The sequence below is a fragment of the Cupressus sempervirens genome, chromosome 5, assembly GCF_028749045.1.
Source record: "Cupressus sempervirens isolate cs-2001-9-10 chromosome 5, ASM2874904v1, whole genome shotgun sequence".
Taxonomy (NCBI): domain Eukaryota; kingdom Viridiplantae; phylum Streptophyta; class Pinopsida; order Cupressales; family Cupressaceae; genus Cupressus; species Cupressus sempervirens.
The window spans coordinates 394,527,719-394,548,728 of NC_143122.1; the positions used below are offsets into that span (position 1 = coordinate 394,527,719).

General features: G+C 34.4%; 1 protein-coding gene across 2 annotated transcripts in view; it reads right to left on the reverse strand.

Moving 5' to 3' along the window:
* The window catches only part of LOC149556461 (uncharacterized), a 208,989-nt gene extending 193,378 nt beyond the window's left edge, over nt 1-15,611 (reverse strand). Inside the window, exon 1 of one of the 2 annotated variants that reach the window (XM_089830779.1) lies at nt 15,263-15,611. In XM_089830779.1, coding sequence (XP_089686905.1) covers nt 15,263-15,368 — 106 coding nt within the window. In that variant the 5' untranslated portion in view covers nt 15,369-15,611. The remainder of the gene's footprint in view (nt 1-15,262) is intronic. The other variant, XM_089830778.1, reaches the window with a different exon arrangement.
* Between the last annotated feature and the right edge of the window lie 5,399 nt (nt 15,612-21,010).

Below are 21,010 nucleotides of genomic sequence, written 5' to 3' on the forward strand. Positions count from 1 at the left end.
TAGATTATGTAATTAGTTGTTACATTTCTATTGTTACTACACAGCTATAGAAGAATTGAGGTCATATCCGCTTTGTTTGGATTAGATCTGATGTAATGTTATAGAGCAAAGTGACTAATCCTAGGTGGACCCGCCTGAATTTTCAGAGTTCAAAGAGTAGAGGGTAGAATTGCCTTGTTAGTTGGTCCAAGTTCTTATAAGATACATTGAGCATGGGACTTAGCTAGTCCTTAGATATTTTTCTTTTAAGCTTCTTGTAGTTAAAATATTTGTCAAATCAGGAGCCAACATACTGGCAGTGTTATTTTTTATCCTCATGTACATGGTTTGTTTCAGATGTACAATCTCAGTGCACAAAGTTTGGACAGATAGATTATTGTTCATTTCTGTCGGTTGTGTTTATTGTTATGCTTCAGCAGTGCTATTGTTGTGTGGGATGCTTTATTAGAATATTATAATATTTCTTTAATGGTCATCTTAGTTGGTCTTTAGTTTCTTAAGTAGTTTCTATTTTTCACGATTGTTTCTTTTAGAAACATCGTCTTTGTAAATCTATATAAAGAGTTTTCATCTCCTTTGTTTAATTATTTAATACAACTACAACAACATTGATTTACCATAACATGGTATCAAAGCAAGTCAATGGGATTTCATAAAATTTGGCGAATTTTTAAAAAAAAACATTGAGTCTTTTTTGATCTGGAATTTTTTCCAGAAATTTGTCTTTCAATTTTCTGAAACAAAAATCATCAAAGGCATTTTATGTAAATTTTGTGACTTGTCTTCGAAGATTTTTGCTAAAATCGCAAGCCAAGTTGAAGGTTTTGATAGTGTGATTTCTAGGTTTTGGCAAAGTCTCTTATTTTGGAAGGTTGCATGTGAGTTGCATGTTCTTGCATATGATATTTTACCATGCGAAGTCTCTTGTTTTCCCGCATGAAGATTTTTTTGATGGGTTTTCATAAATTTTTGCATAAAAAAATTATCCGATAGGGTTTCATAATTTTTTCCCTCAAAACAATTATTATTTTGTAATTTGCAAAGTTGCATGAGACTCCTTTGCAAGTTTATAATTTTTTCCTCAAAAGTTATCTATTGGGTTTATAACTTTTCCTCAAAAATTATCTGTTGGGTTTTATCGTTTTTCCTCAAAAATGATACTTTGCATGTTGATCAATGTCTTGGATTTTGTTGTCTGGTTTTGATCAACTTTTCACCTCAAAAATTGCATCTGTTGTTTTCAATTTTTCTCCTTAAAAATCATGGTTTTTTGCAATGTCTTGGAGCAACATCCTCATCTACAAAGTTTGGAGAGTTTGTCGATTTTTCCTCAAAATCGCGTTAATTGTTCTCAGTGTTTGTGTCCATCTCTAGGGAAGAGCAGATCCATTATCCAACATCACATTGGATGTTTTTGTGATGATTTATGGTTAGAAGTTTTTCTAATTCTAGGCGGATTAGTAGCGGACTCATATCAGTGGCAAGCTCTTGTCTTTTTTTGCAAGGCTTTCTAAAGAGGACACCCTTGTCTATTCTTTTCTAGAGGGATTTTGGCTTCTTGGTCATTAACATTTTTCAAATCCAGGGAAGGTCTTAGCAGCAGCAAAATGTTTTGAAGAATTTTTGACCAAAAGACAATAGTTAGACAATGGCCATTAAGGGAGGGTATTAGAATATTATAACTTTTCTTTAATGGTAATCTTGGTTGGTTTTTAGTTTATTAAGTAGTTTCTATTTTTCACAATTGTTTCATTAAGAAACATTGTTTATGTAAATCTACATATGGAGTTTTTATCTCGTTTGTTTAATACAATTACAACAACATTGATTTACCATAACATGTTTCATAGTCTTCCTTTGGACTTTTTGTGCAATGGAGTTTCTTTACAAACATGATTGCTTGAGAACAATCAATCTTAAGGGGGCGGACTGTAATGTCTCATTTTCATGAGCATCCGAATTTGAGGAATTAGCCTATTATTGTGAGCCTAGTAGGCTGATTACTATGGATAGAGGGTCTTTTGAGGCAAGGGCTTGGTTTATGGAGGTTCTTGCCTTCTCCAAAATTCAGTATATTCTAGCTTGGTCTTCATTTAGCTTGGATTGGACCTTGTTTGGGTTCCGTTCCCCATACTTACTATTTCTAGTAAGTCTAAGGTTGATCGAAAAGTACCCTTTCTATTTTTAGTAACGCAGTCATATGGATAGAGGATACAAGGGTTGACTCTCTTGTTCAAATAGTTTGTCAAGTTAACGAGATATTAATATTTTAATGGTCTTTATTGATATTTAATTATTTAAAGTTATATTATAAAGTTATAAATTAGCTTTATAATAAAATGGAGGCCATGTTAAGGATAATGAATAATTAATACTCGTTGATTGAAAGTGCACTTTATTAATGATATATCAAATTCAACTAAAAGAGGTCAAAATCATTAAAGAGCCTTGCTAATGAACATTCATAAAGAATTATAAAGAGCCTTGGAGAGAAAACAAAAAGGATTCTATTGTGCATTTGATTACTATATACTTGTGGAAGTTTGTAGTGATGAGGATTTCCGGAATTTGGCTTCAGGAATTGTGAATTCTTGCAGTATTCTCAACACAGTGAATTGGTTGACGGCCCAGCGAATTGTGTTTCAGCAATGTCTTCATTCAAATGCCATTTGTCTGCTTAAAGGAGATTGATTGGTGTTAATTTTAATTGTTTGGTTTCGTTATTTGTTTCAGATTGTAGTAACCAGTTTACATTGCTAGATCGCAGCCATTGGTGACTGTGACATTATATTGTGGCCGCCACAGAACAAATGGAAGCCATACAGCTCAATCACAAGGGTTGTAAGTATTGATTGCAGACTTGAACGTTACATTGTTGCACTATTTAGCAGTGCCAAAATTCTCAGAATATCCTCATTGCCGACCTTGCATTCTAGGCACCTAGCAGCTCCTACGATGTACACCAGGTTTTAAATATAATTTTGTAGCTGGTTCCTTTCCTTGGCATTAGGCAATCATTGTGATTTGATCATCTACAGGCAAATTAATTAAGGGGTTACAAGGTTGCACAATAAGTGTTTCATTTCAGTTTATAATATACAAAATGCTGCTTTGCATGGCAAGTGTCTGTAAAAATGTCCATTGTCTGTAGGTGCACATTTACATGTAGAAATCACATGTATGCATTCAAAAACACAAAAAGGATTGCATTTGCATCCCAGTTCTTTGTCTGGAAATCTTGGTAATCATTTGCAAACATTTAAACTTCAATTCAAACCATTCCAAGCAAGCAAAAACAATCTGAAAATAAAAGACATGAGATAGAGCTTGCATGAAAAGTGTTTGACAAAATGTCAAACATCTGAAAATTAAGACAATTTGAATTTTGTTAGAGTTAGAACCAGCAGGGGTTCTTACATATAAGGACTTAACACTTTGCCATTTTAATATTTACATAAGCCAGGTCAGCATTATATAATTGGGACATATTTCTTGGGCATGACACCTGTACAGGTGAAGTTTACAACATCTTCACTCTTAAAGCAATTCCATTCAAAGACAAGCAGACCTCCAGTGACTTCAAGGAAGAGGACAAATTTCAGAACAGACCTGCAATGCATAATTAGATCAGAAAAGGGCAAATTTCAGAGGCAGATTTTCAAAGAGGTAAAGCAGGTTTTCAAACTCAAGTCAAATTTGAAGGAGGATCCTAGCAAATTATAAAGAAGAGGCCAATTTATCAGCAGTCAGATACAATTTTGAGAGGCATTTATCTTATTTGAGTGGTGAATTTCATATACAAGGTCTCATTACAATTAAAATCAAAAGAACTTTCCAATGATTAGAGGCAATCTCTGCCCCTAAATGGTGTGGATTCCAGACCTGGATGCAAGGAAAGATAAGAGAAAATCAGGCCTCTATTGCAGAGATGGAGTCATAACATAACTTTCCCCATCATGGCAAGTCAAAATAGACAGAAAATGTTGCCAAAATCATCGAAGTGTATAAATCTGGGCAGCCAAGGGTTTGAAGTTCAAAGAAATTGGAACATTGGAGGAAGATTGTGAATCATCATTTTGGATACAATTATTAGAATATTGAAATGTTTCATTAATAGTCAAAAAATTCAAGCCTATTTTGATCTGGAAATTTTTCCAGCATTTTGTTTTTCGATTTTTTGAATTAAAATTGTTGGAGATATTTTAAGAAAATTTTGTGCTTTGTCTTCAAAGATTTTTGCTAAAAATTGTGAGTCTAATCGAGAGTTTTGATTGCATGATTTCTTGGTTTGAGCAAAAGTCTCTGATTTTCAAAGGTTGCATGTGACTTGCATATGCATTTTGTTACTTGCACGTGCTGTTATATCATGCAAAATCTTGTGTTTATCGGAATGGAGGTTTGTTTGATGGGTTTTCATAATTTTTTCCATTAAAAAACCTCTGATGGGTTTCATATTTTTCCCCTTAAAAAAATTATGGCTAGGTTTTCATAATTTTTTCCTCAAAAATTATCTGGTGGGTTTATAATTTTTTCCTCAAAAATTATCTACTGGATTTCTAATTGTTTACTCCAAAATTATCTATTGGGTTTTACCATAATTTCCTCAAAAATGAAGCTTTGTATTCTCTGATCTATGTCTCAGATTCAATTGTCTGGTTTTGATCAATTTTTCCCCTCAAAAGTCATGTTTGGCTTTTTTTATTTTCTCCTAAAAAATTATGGCTTTTTGCAATCTATTTTGGGGCATCATGCTCATCTGCAAAGTTTGGACGGTTTGCCCATTTTTCCTAAAAATTGTGCTAGTTGTTCTCGGTGTTTGTCTCTGTCCCCATGGAGAATGGAGAGAAACTCTGATGATCCAAAAATGGGTTGGATGCTTTTTGTGATGATTTCTAGTCATATGTTTTGTTGATTCGGTTAGGGTTAGTCGTAGACTCAATGCCTAGCTCCTCTCTTGTAGCAGAGCATTTTGAGAAAGGGTCACCCTTCTCTATTTCGTTTATTTTGGGTTGGCTTCTTGGTCATTAACATTTTGCAAATCTAGGAAGGGTCTCAGCAGCAACAAAATGTTTTGAAGAGCTTGTGACCAAAAGACGGCAATTAGACAATGACCATTAAGGAAGGGTATTAGAATATTGTAATGTTTCTTTAATGGTTATCTTAGTTAGTCTATTGTTTATTATGTAGGTTCTAATTTCATCTTTAGTGCACGATTGTTTCATAATAGAGACATCATCTTTGTAAATCTATATAAGGAGCTTTCTCCTCCTTTGTTTAGCAACAACAACATCCATTGACCATAACAACAAAATCAAGCAAGTAGGTGGTGAAAAGTATCAAACTTGGTTATATTCACAATAAAAGTAGAGGTTTATTGAACTAAGGTGTTGAAAGTCAGAATTGCAAGTGCAGGAACACTGAAACCTCTATAGACCTGTAGGAATAGATTTATAGTCTTTCATTGGCAGCAAGGTTCTCCATTGGTGGTAAGATCTTCCTAGCATTTCCAATATTGTGAAGACATATTTAGTAAGTTTCCAACCAAGTGGAAGTCAAGGAATACCAAGAATTTGTGAACATGAACTTTGATTTTAATTAGCTCTCATAAATGGGAATTCAGCAAAGCAATTTATGTTTTGAATGTCATTCAAATTATGATTTCTAACATTGTCATGAATTTGAAATAAGAGAATCTAATGTATAATGTTTTGTGATAGGTTGTGGAATAGAAAGGTTTGAATTGAAGATCAGGGTAGGACGAGGTGCAATAATTCAAGGAACAAGTTGTGAAGGAGAAAGAGTTAAGTCTACAAGCCAATGCAATTAGAAGATTTCTAGGGATCATTGAAGTTTATTAAGAGGGCAAAGAGTATTTATTAAGCCTATAAAATAAGCATGTTGAGGTCATGCACATTTCTTCAACCATTCAAATCATGTCAAGTGTCCTAGTGGAAGAGCTCAATAATACAATGTCTAGATTCATTGAATTTGCCAAACGAGGAAAAGTCAAAGAAAATTATTTTCTAAATGAAGATTTGTTGTAAGCCCATGTGATATTTTATTCTCATTGATTGGTAGCTTATAGTTATGTAACCTCTCTTCTAATTGGCCTACAAAATATTGAAATTTCTTATTGGCACACAAGGTGGTGCTCTTTTGGAATTGGGTGGGCATGTAATAATTATTAGTGGAGATTATGTCACCCTAATTAGGGTTGTGTTAGATTGATCTTGCCCCTTGATTTCAATTGATCTTGGCCACTCATTATACTAGGGATTACTCAAAAAGGCCAAGGCCATCCCATTTGTAACTCATTACAGATGAGATTAGAAGATTAGAAGAGAATTAGATTAATTTAGCTAAGAGAGGGACTTGTTGAAATTGTTCCTATAATACTACCAAAATCATTCCTTCTTTCATTGTTGGTTCTCATAGTGAATGTTTGTGACGCCTAGAGCATTGCATGGTTTCTCCACTTCCTCAATTAGATCAGACTTCATTTCATGTTTACTAGAAGTAAATGAATGGAAGATACTGTTGAATGGTGATTAATGGTACAGCTAGAGTCCATACCTTTTAGTACTTATTGATTGTAAGTAACAGCGTAAAGTTAGTCTGAGCCTAAATTGCAAGTGTTTAAATTCTATTGGAAATGTTTATTTAGATTGCACCCTCATAGGACATTTCAATGAGTTTTGATAATGTGGACAATGCATTAGCAATTACACTTCTTCCCCTTCACAATGAAAATCTTGAAGTCATAGACCTAGCTCTTGCTCACCCACATTTATTGCCTCTTATTCAAATCCTTTTGCTCCAAGAAATACCAAAGGCTGTTGTGGTCAATTCTTACCATGAATCTCCCCCTAACCAAATACTACTTGAACTTGTCCACGACATCCATGATAAGAATCCGAAGTACCACAATACATCAAGATATGTTCTTTCTTTGAATCATTCTTAGTAAAATTAGTTAAATTTTGTGACCTAAAATTTATATTCATAACCATCTAGATCCAAATGGAAATTGTTGTTGCAGGACTAAAGTGAGGTGCATCGATCAAGGAGAGATTATCAAATTGCTTGAGCACAAGCAATTTTGGGAGGGAAGGGATTTCATGTCCCCTATTTCAACGTTCTCTTCTAAAAGGAAGATTCCATAAATAGACAACAATAAATAAATAAATAATAATGACAAATAGATCAATAAGAAATCTATTAGTGATACAAGATAGAGAAGTTACAATATAAATCATAATAATTCATATATTAATAAATCAATTACAAAAAGTTTTTATCGCCATTTATATAATAATGTAATATATCATCAAGATATTATTATTAATAATAATATTGTTATAATATTATAATATAAAAATTAAAATATATATAAATATCGTTACCCAAAATTAAAAGAAATATCTTGAAACAATATATATACACATACATAGTGATAACATAATCTTGTGTTCATGCAACACTCCTTACATTGGTGAAACAGGTTGCTCCTTCAACACCAGAATCAAGGAGCATGCGGCAGATATAAAGCATAAGCGCATTCTTAAGTCAGCCTTGGCGGAGCATTTCTCTTCTACCAAGCATCACATCTGCTTGGAGAACACTCAAGTTGCTTTTTCAAAAGGAAGCTCAAGGAGGCAATCAAAATCAGCAATAACCCCTCTAACCTTAACAAAGATGATGGGTGGACCTTAAGTAATTCTTGGCATCCTTTGTTGTCTCGCTTGAGACAATCTCCTAATCTGGACCCTTCTGCTCAACCCCCTTTTGTTGTTTCCCCTTTCTTCTCTCTTGCTGGTTTGTTGGCTCCTCTGCTGTTCTCTTGTCCCCCTCTTGCTGGTGGGATTCTTTCCCCTCCTCTGTCTCCTTCTCCCTCTTGGTTCCCCTTTGCGTCTCTCTCTCTCTCTCTCTCTCTCTCTCTCTCTCTCTCTCGGCGTCCCCCCCTTCTAATTCTACCTTGGTGGCCTTTCCTCCCCCTAGTCTTTGGTTTTCTTCTCTTGCCTCTTTTTTTTGTGTTCCCCTTCTCCAAGTGGCCTTCTACTTCTCCCCTTGGTTTGGTTCCTTCTTTGGGATATTTGCATTTGCTTGCCCCCCCCAGCCTCCGTGGGTGTGTGGGTTTGTGGTTTTTGTTGTTGCTGGGTTTTTTTGTTATATAGGTGGTTGTGCGCCTTTTTTGGTTTAGCGCAGATTTCATTTGTTAGGTCTTCATATCCATTAAACTTTTTGGTTTTATTCTTTCTTTATTCCCTTCGCTTTGTATTTTTAGTTTTCTTTGTTCATTATTTTCTTGTTCTATTCTTAGGTTTAGAATTGGTTCCTTAAAGAGGAAATGTACACACATCAATTCCTCTTCTTTATTATTATTTTCTGTCTTTTATTCCTCTCTTTAGTTTTGTTATTTATTTCCCTTCAGTTCATTGTGGTTTGTTCCTCTCATTGGTTTTTCTTGTTGTGGCATTTAGTTCTTTATTTTTTTCTATTTCTTGTGTAGTATTTTTGTATTTTTATTAATTTTATTTTCATTTTTATTTTTATTTTTATGTTGAGTATTTATGTTTTAATTAGTTTTTTGTAATTTTATGCATTTTTTTATGTTTTTTTGTATTCTTATGCATTTTTTTATGATTGTTAGGGCATCGATTTTACTTCTTTGTTTGTATACTATTTATTCATAATCTATATTTTTGATAATTTGTTTATGTGCATATACAATTATATATTTTGCATATATATATATGCACACATATATATAGTGACATATCTTTATATTTTTTATCTATTATTTTCTTATTTTCAGTTTGTTATTTGCATTTGCATTTTTATTTGTATTTTTAACTTTGGCTTAGTTTTTTCCTTGGTTATCTGTTTGGTCTTTCCATCTTTTGGGTTGTTTTAGAATTATCTTTTTGTTACTTCTTTTTGCTCCTGTGGGTCTTGTGAACATTGGTCTCTGTGTCTGCTACCAATCTCTTCCCTTCTCCTCTTTTATTCCTTCTTTGGTCTGCAATCTGCATTTTTATGTTCCTTTGCTCTCCTGCATCCTGATGATAGATCATGTAGTATGATCCAAACATTGGTGCTAAAAAAATTCACACAATCGATTCCAGGGAAAAGCAAAAACATAATCTTAACATAATAAAATTATTCAATCAGCCATCTAACCAAAAGATATTACCAATCAGGAAAAGAGGATGATGGAATTATCTTCTCAAATCCCTTCTAATGGCATTCGTTGACAGTGATTATGTGAGTAGACCACTCAAGTATCAATCACAACCAACCTATATTTATAAGCCCATATATGACTAAGGAGACTAGCAACAATTCCATGGCAGAGATAAAGCGAAGGTCGACAGTAAGACCTAAACTGTAAAGCGACAGAGCGATTAGAAATAACAAAGACTTAGTACAGGTGGAAGCGACATGTCTCCAAACATTGTGCCTCATCACAATTAAAGGTATAAATGAACGCGGTCAAACAGGCAAAAAAATCATCAGTCAGATATAGCCAGCTAACGTGGACGACAACACACTTAGTGATAAACATATTATTATATTTCATAGTCAAGCAACCAGAACAGGAGTATTGTGTATCAATAGTGAATATACACAGACGAAGAGGATAATAGAAATGCATTATCATTTACCGCTGCTTACAAGGAGTGATAGTAGCAAAAGACAAGCCATCAGATATTAATAGCGAATAGGATCAAGTAATACCACTGTCAAGGAAAGGCAAACTGATCGATCGGTAGGAACAAGTAAGAGGTCAAAGCATATATTTGGTGATTCCAAATCAGACAAAGCAATAAAATGATATCCCCGTGCTAGGCAAGGAGTAACAGAGGATACACCAGCATTCAGATCATTAGACAACGATTGATTCCAGTTTGCATTATTGGAAGGACTGCACACATCAACAATTGTGATCATTGGAATCGAACAAGACAAATTCAAAAAGTCATTACTGCCATGTTAGTGACAGGATTTAGCAGGGAAGATTTCATATACTAATTAGCAAATGAGATAAGGCGTCAATCAAGGGAGAGATAGGAAATGAACATGGATTATTACAAAAAGAATATACAAGGAACATGAAAAGAGTACGTAGACATCGAACACAGCAGAGATTTTCTTTAGAACGATAAGCAAGGGAAAGACACGTCGATCAGCCCAACAAAAGGGGATTATATTTTCTTCTACTCAGTGACCTCAACATGTTTAAGGAATACATCAGACAGTTTTTGGAAGACCAAATCCAAGGAGTTGATTTGGCAGTAAAGGACAAAATCATCGTAACATCAGATATATCATCATCAATACATATAGTAGACATTTGGTCCCTGGCATGCATTCTTAGAAAACTACATAAAATATAAGGAGTGATACAGCTAACGTGAATAGCAATAAGCTATCAGATAATCTGTGAAGTCTAGATATTACAGCCAATCAAAAGTAGGTTCACATCAGTCAGCAAATTCAAATTAAAGTTGTTCTTTTCAAATTTCCATTTACAGTCCTCATATCAGTACTTGTATTATTCAATAATATTGTTGGACTATTTAAGAATAATTAAGTGTTTAGCATAAGTTATCCCAATTTTCATCTAGAAGGGACATTATGCTATCAGGAAAGCTATTTATTAGAAAGAAGCCTTTATAATTAAAATTTGAAGAAATCAAATCTTAAATCCTAGAGTTCCGGGCCACAGGGCACTACATCCATGTCATCCAAATCAAGCAAAAAAAAATCATCTAACTGTGTAGCTTCCATGGAAATTCTCAATTGTGATAGCAAATGTGTACAAGGTAGAATTGATCCTCCTACCACCTTGTTCTCAAATTCCTCATTCTCCAATGTGTGCAATCCCCTGTAACTAGGATGAATTGATGAAGTAGAGTGTAGCTTCACTGTCAAGCATGACGATGACTTGTCCCTGAAGAGTGCCACACTACACTAGGGAGTCCCAAAAAGTGAAGCAATGGTACCTCCTTTGTTCACAAGTGTGGCAATCTTCTCTACATGAGTGGTTTCTTCTTGCCACCCAGTTCCTTTGATTCCTGCTCACTATCGAACACCACCTCAATGTAATGGATCTTCCCCTTGCCAAGACATCTATGACCCGATTCCCATGGTTCTTTAAAATTGAAACAATTTTTTCTCCTCCTAAGATTTTGACAAGTGACTTCATCCATCGAGTGAATTGGTTTCTTGGCCTTGTCTTTTTGTGAGATGGGTGGCTTTGGATACATGTGATTCTTGGAAGAAGGGTAGACATGTCATGTGCCTTCTTGATTTCCTTGTTAAGTGTGCTAGGTGTTTAGGGCCTTCCCACCCTTCAAAGGATCCAACAAGTCACCCATGAATGGTGCTATTAATCTCCTCTACAAAATGTTAGTCACCAAAACTGAAAGCCTCTAGAATTAGGTAATATGGCTATCCATTGAAGCACCTTGTCTCATCTATGCCAATTCCTTGAAGTTGAGCTACGGATCCTTCCCCTCAAATTGATCAATGACTCTCTCCATAAAGTCAACATAAGAAGTGATTTGGTTGTGTCCATGCACAACCAACCCGTGGTGCCACTATTTGTACACGATCCCATGAAGATGTAGGGTTGCAAATTTAATCACCTCATCCTCAAGTATAGGATTGAGCTGAAAGTATGTGCCTGCCTTTTGCACCCAAGCTCTTGAGATCATCGTTGTAGCTCCCAACTCCTAGTAGTCATACATCTCATCCTCAACTCTACATAGTCCTTGAGAGCCAATTCTAGTCTACATCCTCCAAGCCAATCTTTTTTAAGTTGCTCTTACAATTCCAACTTTCAAAAAAGTTCATTTGTCTTGCTACTTGGTCCTTTGAAAAAAAGTGGACATCATAAATTGTGTATTGGACCACTAGGCATGTGATATTCCATTAACTTGAAAAAAAGTTCATTCAACTTGCTACCTGGTCTTTTGACAAAAAGTGGGCATCATCAATCGTGTATTAGACCATAGGTATGTGATATCCCATTGACTAAGTTGTTGCCATGACAATTGTGTTCTCCATTAACTTATGTTCCACACCATTTTGGAGACGAAGATGACAAGGGGCATGTTTCTAGGACATTTCTTAGAGGGCTAAAAATAGGGGTTGGCAATATACAAATTTTTAAATATATATATATATATATATATATGAATTTTTTTTAATTTATTACTTTATATGTTTTATATAACTTTTAATGGCAATATCTATGATGAAATCAGAAAATGTCTTGTTTGAGACACAATCTAAACTTGCAACTCCAACACTGTGAATGTATGAAACATATATTCAACTTAGTCCTAGCCTAGAATGGGGATGTCTTTTGGGGAACAACAACGGGGGACAGCGGGGAACTCGTTTCCAGGACATTTTCTAGAAGAAGAAACAATAGGGGACATGTCCCCATGTAACATAGCCATTAACTCCATTTGTCTTTCCATCAACCAAGTGTCAAAGAGTATTGCCAATTTGTTATGGTCTACTTGTTAGGGTCTCACTGATCTGATGTTGTCCTCTTGTCAATTCCCTCAATAAGGCCATCATGTTTGCATGTGTATCTCCCATCCTATCCAAGGAACATATATTGTTCTTAGATCTCCCAACTAACAACAAGAAGCCCAATTTGAATATATCGCAATAATCACAATCAATGATGTATGTTTGATGCTGCCAAGCAATCGAATATAAAATGCAATGTGTGTGTAAGAAGTTGTTGATCAATCACATATGGAGAGTGTGCTCGCACTGCATATGTATGTAGTCAATTTTCCAGTTATATGCTTGCCAAATTGTATACATTGGTGCTACTATGCCTTACTGGTATGCTCTCATCTTTGCCTAGGGGTGATGATAGTTGCAATGCCAATTTGACATAATGCCACTTTCGGTGAATGCACTCACTGCTAGAGAAAACTGATGATAACTCTGTTATCAATGCCGAAAAGATGTGTTGATGTAAGCCAATTGCAGTTCTTTGTGCTGATGAATATTATTGACGCCAAACAGATGTATAATGAAGACACAGGACTGCCATATTGATGTCTTACTGATAGCTGAATCTTAAATTGTGTTTGCTTACAATCATACTGCCCAGAATAAGTCACTAGCATTCCACTGGATGTTAAGAAGAAGATCACCGATCTGCAACAGAGGTTTTGATGTTCTGCAATCTATTTCCAAGCCTCTCATGATGTCCCTACTCTGATTTGCAACCAAGGTAATCGCTGTAATTAGTCCAATTAGGTCACAACGTGCCTTCACCTAATCAAAGAAATTAGCAAAACAGGGAGGATGTATCAGCTCCAAAATTGTAACTCCAATTTTCAATTCCAAAATAGGAATTACAGAAACAAGAAGATGAATTGATGAGTTGATGATTATGATCCTCCCACAAGTACAATTAAGTATGAAACTATAGTCTATAATACCTACTATGCAAGGGGTCGGCTCTCTCAAATGGGCGCCACAAACTTAAAATTAGAATTAGGTCCTACTAACGCCAAGATGGCACACAAGTGCTACCCCTTGAAGGGCTAACTGGCTCTCAAGGGACCAAAAGAGCTAATAGCAATTTAAAATTGGTACAACCAAAGAGGGATCATGACACTAACATGATCTCATGGTCAAAACTCGTCCTTGTATCATCTATGCATTTTTCACATTCATGCATTTGTTAGTCCTATCTCTCAACCTTGCCTATATAAGCAAGGTGTTATTGAACATTTTGTAAATATTCTAATATTTGATCAATAGATCATAATTCATTTTGCACCATATTCAAGCAATATTTTCTCTTGTTGCTCACTTGTAGAAGGTAATCTTTGGTGCTGCAGGTGATCTTAGGAGCTTGGATCATTCATTGGTGAGTATAACACTATTTACTGTTGTGATGAAACTAAACAAACAATGATATCACTTAATTTAAATAGGGTATGTTAGTAAGGCTTTCTGATAAATGATAACGATATAATTGTAATCATCTTACTTCTTAAATACTAATCACAATCCTTTGAGTTAATGATTGAATGAATAAGTAGTTTGGACAGGCATCACTTTTGTTCAAAATTTGTAAATGAAAAGAATGAACCTTTATGTGTTTTAGTATGATATTCATCATTTGTTTAATGTTAAGCCATGGTTAAGTTTCCCTTAACTAGACAGTAGTACCCACACAAAGTGGAACGCATTCTCCTCTCAATCAGAAGTTTTTATAAAGATTGACGCTCTGGTCTTCAATTATAGGGTTTCTAACAGCTAGCCTCCTATTACAATGCTGTTCAATCCGTTCCTAGGATCAAATAATGCAGGAAAACTAAAAGTGAGTTTGATTGGAGGATAACCAAAATTCTAGTGACACTGCGGGGAAGTGAATAGCTGGAATCCAAGTTATACCTTTTGCATGTGCTTGAAGCGAATCTGCGTCATCATATGCAGCGCCTTTTTCTGCACAGTAATGTGCTCTAACACTATCAAGGGTATTCCTGTTTTTAAGTAAATTCACATATATAGCAATTGTGAGAAAGAGGTAATTTCAAGAGGCATCATGTGCCCTATAAGCTTCAGTAGTTCAGAAGCAGACCTTGGGTTGCAAATCCATGAGTTTCTACGAAGAAGTGTTTCCTGTCTCCAGTATTAACATAACACGTTGCTTGCAGTTAATTGCAAGCCTTGTGGTCTCTCTGGCCATAATTTTGATAATTTGCAAGCCATATGGTACAACCGCATATCCCTGGTGTGGGATTTCGTTATAAATTAACACTCCCCTCCTCATGGGGCAGAGAGAATCCAAATAAAACTAGCTTCGAGGAAATACAGATGTGAGCTGAAAAATCGTGATCAACTCTACACTTACAGAACAACTATGAGTTATGTTTTTGACCTAATTCATGAACTAATGATATTCAATGACAATGGCTGCCCATATGAATTATAATAAAAATCGTACTCATCACACGGCATACATCATGTTATTTTACGAAATATAGGTCGAGAAGTCAATTCACATAAACTTGTCAACACTGTTCTAACATCAATATTGAGCCTCCTTTCAAACAGCTCGGAATTCAAAACAAAGGGAGCCCAATTGCAGAATACAAGGAAGCTATCCATCTTGCAATTTGGTATGGTAACCAATTTCATTGTTTCGAATACAATGGCTTCAAACTGCCTTCTTATTTTCAGAATAACAGCAAGAAGAGAATAAATTACATACGTGAGAGAAGATACGCAAGAGCTGTGATAAGAAATATATACAACGTTGTCCTGTCTTTTGCTTCCTCCATCAGATCTGGCAGTTTCTCCATCTTCATTATATACATCTCTTTCTTCTACCAAAATAATTGGGAGCTTTCATTGGGAAATTATTTCATGTACGAAAACCTTCACGTGGGTATAGAAATTTCTTCGACAATTACAGGGTTGCTTGCTCGAGATCTTCAAAGAGTTCCAGGATTTCGTCAAATAGCATATTTTATAACGTGCCCGAGGAGGATGTGAAGGCTCGAGCTGCCCCCACGTAGCTCGTTTCACATTTGTTTTCTATAAATTAGTAGAACGAAGTTAGGTGAAGGTAAATTTTACAAGGGTCCATAATATTGATATCAAAATTTAACTTTTTTCAAACAAATTTATTGATCAAATATTCATTAGTTTAATTTTATTTTTCTATTTTTAATTGTAAAGAGTTATTGTTTAGTTAAAATCACATTTTATGTCTACTTTGAATTAGGTGGGGCTATAGATAGGGAGTCATACTTCCTCCCAAGAAACATGATATATATGAAAAATCTATTAACAAGTTACTACTATTTAGCACTACAAGGTTACACCATCTTTGGTGTCAAAGTCTAAATGCATATTAAAAGATACTTGGTGTTTCAAATCCTTGTCCTTCTTCCGTGTCCCTAATCGAGGTAGATTGCTTGAAATTGTTTCCATATAGGTTGATTGCTTAGGCATACCATCTTTATCCATCATTGTGTCATGCACAATACTAGCATTATCCTTGCTTTCACTCAAAGATTAGCTCGAGCTCTTTGGAGGTTGTTGCTCCTTGATTGATGCACCATTGTATTCTCCTTTTTTTCTCAACACTTTTCATGAGCTATCTTTGTTCTTACCTTTTTTATCACCAAAAAAATGTCACAATGTAATCGTATAGTTTTTCAATCAAATTTATTGATCACATATTATGAACTTATTAGAATGAATGGTCCATTTTTTTTCATTCTTAATTGATAAAGAGTTTTTGTTCTATTGAAACTGGATTTTATGTTTAGCCTAAATTGGTGGGGCTATAAAAAGGGAGTCATCTCCCCCAACACACACACACCCCCCGCCCTCCCCCTCCAAATACATAAAATCACCATGTAAGAACCCATGAACAAGTTACTACCATTTAGCATTACAAGTTTACACCATCTTTGGTTTGAGTGTAAACGCATATTAAGAGATCCTTTTTTTTTCAAACTCTTGTCCTTCTTCCCTATCACTACTTTCTAACCTTCCTCCTTTGAATATGTATTCTAGAGCTTCTTAGAAATATCTCAAGGTAGATTCCTCAAGGCTATTTACATATAGGTTGACTATTTAGGCATACAATCATTGTATCACACACAATATTAACATTGTCCTTGTTTTACTCAAAGACCAACTCAAGCTCTTTGGAGATTGTTGCTCCTTGATCAGTGCTCCATTGCATTCTTCTTTATTTTTTAACAACTTTCATGTGTTATCTTGGTTCCTAACTTCTATTTTCATCGACTAATGAAGTTGAAAAACCTCTTTCCACCAAGCAGTCATTTTTTTGGTCTATGTTTAGCACAATGAGTACCAATGTGTCATGTTCAAAAGCAATATTAGTGTCTAAAAGGAATGTTTTTGTAATTCAATAGTTACAGCCAACAATCTTTCTAGGTTTGTAAATAGGCTTCCTCTAGGATATCTTATATCCAACTCCTCTGAGACACAAGTATTAGTAGCATGTAAAGAAATTAAAGATCCATCATTAACCATCAAGAATCTGCCCAAAAAATTACCAACAAATTCAAATCATAGTTCAACGAATATTGCAAAGGAAGATTTGGCAATCTTTCCTAGATTGGAACTTTATCAAATGATTATATTGCTAGGTTGAGGTATGGTAGTTATCCTCTCAACTTCACTAATACTCATAAAAAATGAGATTCTTTTCATGTAAATTTTCAAAAAAATCATGAAAAACTGTCAAGATATATAATAAATGTGAATATATCCTTCCAATCAAATTTTTGCTATCTAACTATGTATCTCATTAGGACTCAACCAAAACCTTTTGAACCTACCAATCAAGATGACATCTACAAATTGCATCTTAATTTTGACCACTTTTCCTTCCATCTCCTCATCCAGAACACCTACTACAAATTTTCCTATATGTTATAAATTTCTAGTTGGCATCTCAAATTTACCATTTTATTTACTCTATTTGTTCCACCACACCCACACATTATTTCCTTCCCTTCCTTACTAGTAATCTTTTCCACCCATAAAAATAATTCACTTTTCCCCCAAACTTGGTAAATAATTTTTTTGTCCACAATACACTTCATTCTTCTCCACAAAACTCTCATGTCACTTGATCACTTACCTACCCTTTATACTCTTTCAAATTCCCCCCACCAATTTTGGCCCACTCTAGTTGAGGATGATGTTTGAACTCTATGTTAACAAGCAAAAAGTCTATTGTTTGTACATCCCCCATTGGCTTTTTCTTTCCTCCGTTGAAACCTTCAATTTTCTCCCTGCACCCCACCTCCAATCAAAATTGAAATATCGCTAGCCTATGAATAATCTTTAAAGATATTCCCCCTCCTACTCGATACAATTCTAGACTATGTTTCCCAAGTGTCGTAAGTGGCTCCACTTTGATGCTTCAACAAAACATCCAAACCTTTTGCATAGAAACCCTAAGTATAAGAGGGTGGGGAAGTGTTAATAGCATTGGCATTCCTTCTCTTCTAGGACTAAGAGCATTTATTGATTACAATAGATAGTTTTGGTGCATCTAGGTAGCGTTAATAGGAGTTTAACATTGCAACTTTAAGGAGGTCACATATCTTAAAAGTCTTCTAACTCAGAGGTGCTTAATTATGGAGTTTTTCTAAGATCGCTTTTTCTTGTCTTGCTCTCTCATGTGCAAAATATTTAATGAGTGTTGTGCTCTATAAACCATTTATTATAGATCCCCCTTTACCTCATCTAATGATAAGTAAGAATTATTTCTCATAGTTTGTATCAAAGACAAGTTTGGAATCCTACAAGATTGTGAAAAATGCTTGATAATTGATTGTGGAGAAATTATTCTAGTGGTGAGTGTTGGGTAGAAGGTTATTATTGAGTTGATTATATATATGTCACCAAACTAGTTATAATTTACCTCAAACTTAAGGATGCCTCATATAAAGATGAAAATATTAAGATGGACTCCATATTAATATTTAATATGATGGAGCAATTTCCAAATCCAATAGGATTAAAGAGAAGAGGATAAATGATGGGCGTCATAGATTTAGAATGAAAAAATGAACCATGAATAACATCGCGGACCAACTTTGAAGGTATAATACCAGATTGAGAAAAGATTAAAATTGTTGAAGGCTATTTATAAAATTTAAGAAAACTATACTTGATTTTCCTTATTGCTTTATTAGTGTGAATCTTGAAAAAATAATTGGTTAATTTATTAAACTAAAAAAAGAATTAAGTATGAATAAATTATTGACTAAAAAAAATTGAAGTTTGCAAACATAGATATAAAATATTATGGTGTTATTGGGTAGAAGAAAATTTTGCTAAGGAATATAAACAATAATCTATATCTATCTTTCTTGACACACATGCGCGCACATGTATACACAACATGTACACATATATACATATCCATGCACATACATGTATATGTATATTTATATGTATATGTATATGTGTGTGTTTATGTCTATGTTTGTGTCCATGTATGTGCCAATGTATGTATGTGTGTGTGTGTGTGTGTGTGTGTGTGTGTGTGTGTGTGTGAGAATAAGATGGTAACTAATTTGAATTTTGAATTCAGTCCTATAAGTTATTAGTTATATTTACTAAGAAAGTTGTTAAATCTAAGATAGAGAATGTGAAGTTTGAAAGATCATACTCAATAAAATTAGAAGTTGATAATAAGAGTAGATCGTCATGAATTTATTAAAGAGAAGGTAACTAGATATGAATGACCTAAAAATCTATATAAGAAGAGCCACATATATTAATCATCTAAGTATATCAATTTTCCTTGACAAAAAGAAATAAACTAAATTGTACACTTTAGAATGAGAAAAGAAAGAGAGAAAGAAGTGATATTTTAAAAGGAAAATGTTGAAGGAATTAGTAGAGAACCTTATAAGAAAAATATAAAAGTAAAATAATATAATGTGATTTACTATAGTAATAAATCTATCTAATTTTAAAAAGGTAGTAACATTTCATTTTAAGGAACTTATTTCACATGTAGTGATTAAGGACAATATTTAAATATACAACACAAGAAAAATATTATAGAAGATTTAGAACAATCATGAAAATGGCACATGTTGATGAAATTTCTTTAGAAGTGAGCAGTATGCTTTCAAGAGGGTGATTCATAATTTTTGAAAAGAAGGGTGTTAATTGTGCAAGAGATCTAAATGAACTATTGCAAAGGAAAATCAAATTTAAAACCACAACATGCAAAAAAAAACTTCGTAATGATTTTGAAGATTTTATTGATAACATAAGTAAATTGCATTCATTGTAGACACCTTAAATAATCCTTCATTGGGATCTACTTTAAATTTACACTACATTTATCTACAAATCCAACAAAAATCATAACTTTGTGCCAATACTACAATTGGTACATGTCACCATAATGGACAAAAAAGACCAAGTATAAACTGCAAACATTCCCATGTTGAACAACATAGATCCAAACAAAACCTTCATAGAAATCCTTCTTGGTTATCAATCACTCTTAACATCAACCACTTATGCTTTCATTCGAGCAAGCCAAGAAAACCACTTGGTCCCCTTCTAGAAAAAAAAATGGCCACATAAACCTCATTTTTATTTCAATTACCCTCTACTTGGGCAAACCCTACATCCATCCAAAATCCTTGTTCTCCCAACACAAAAAATTGGGCCATGAAGACCCCTAAATTTATTATCTTATTTTAACCATTTAACTAACCACCCCCCACCCCCAACTCCGCCCTCACAAACTAAAGCATCGATGCCAAACTTATAATAGCCACACAAAAAAACACATTCACAAACCCACTTAAGGGCCTAGGGGCTTTTAGCTTACCTTAGGGCTAAGGGAAAGAAGCCCCTAATTCTTTCATCCAAAAAAGCATTTATTTTGTCTTTAGAACATGAATCACCTTCACTACTTACTTGAGAATCCTCAACTTGAGCCTTCACCATTTTTTCCATGGTCGCATCATCTTGTGGCCTTCAATTAGCCCGTTCCTCATGGTTTTAATGTATATGTCCAAAATGTGTTCCATGACTAGCATATTTAGAGCATAACATCCCATACATTCATGTTTAAACCTAATGTCTAATTTTCACAAAGTGCTAGACAAATGGAGTAATTTTCATACATAGGATTTTTTCAATCCATGTTTCTTTCTCCCCTAACAGCAAACCCCACCCTAGAATTTAAATTGCAAGGATTTCTTCCATGCCAAGGAAGGTGCAAGCAGGAACAATTTTCTTCATGATAAACCTAACTCTTTCTTTTAACTCCCCAAGTTGCAGTGCTCATGCCATAATCATAGAATACACATTTATGTTAGTTTTGTGTCTATTTTCCAATTTAAAGAACATTTCCCCTAATAAGAGATCAATTTCATATATGAGTCAATTATGTTTAAACTCAAAAATATGATCCATTCTCGCCTTCTTGGTC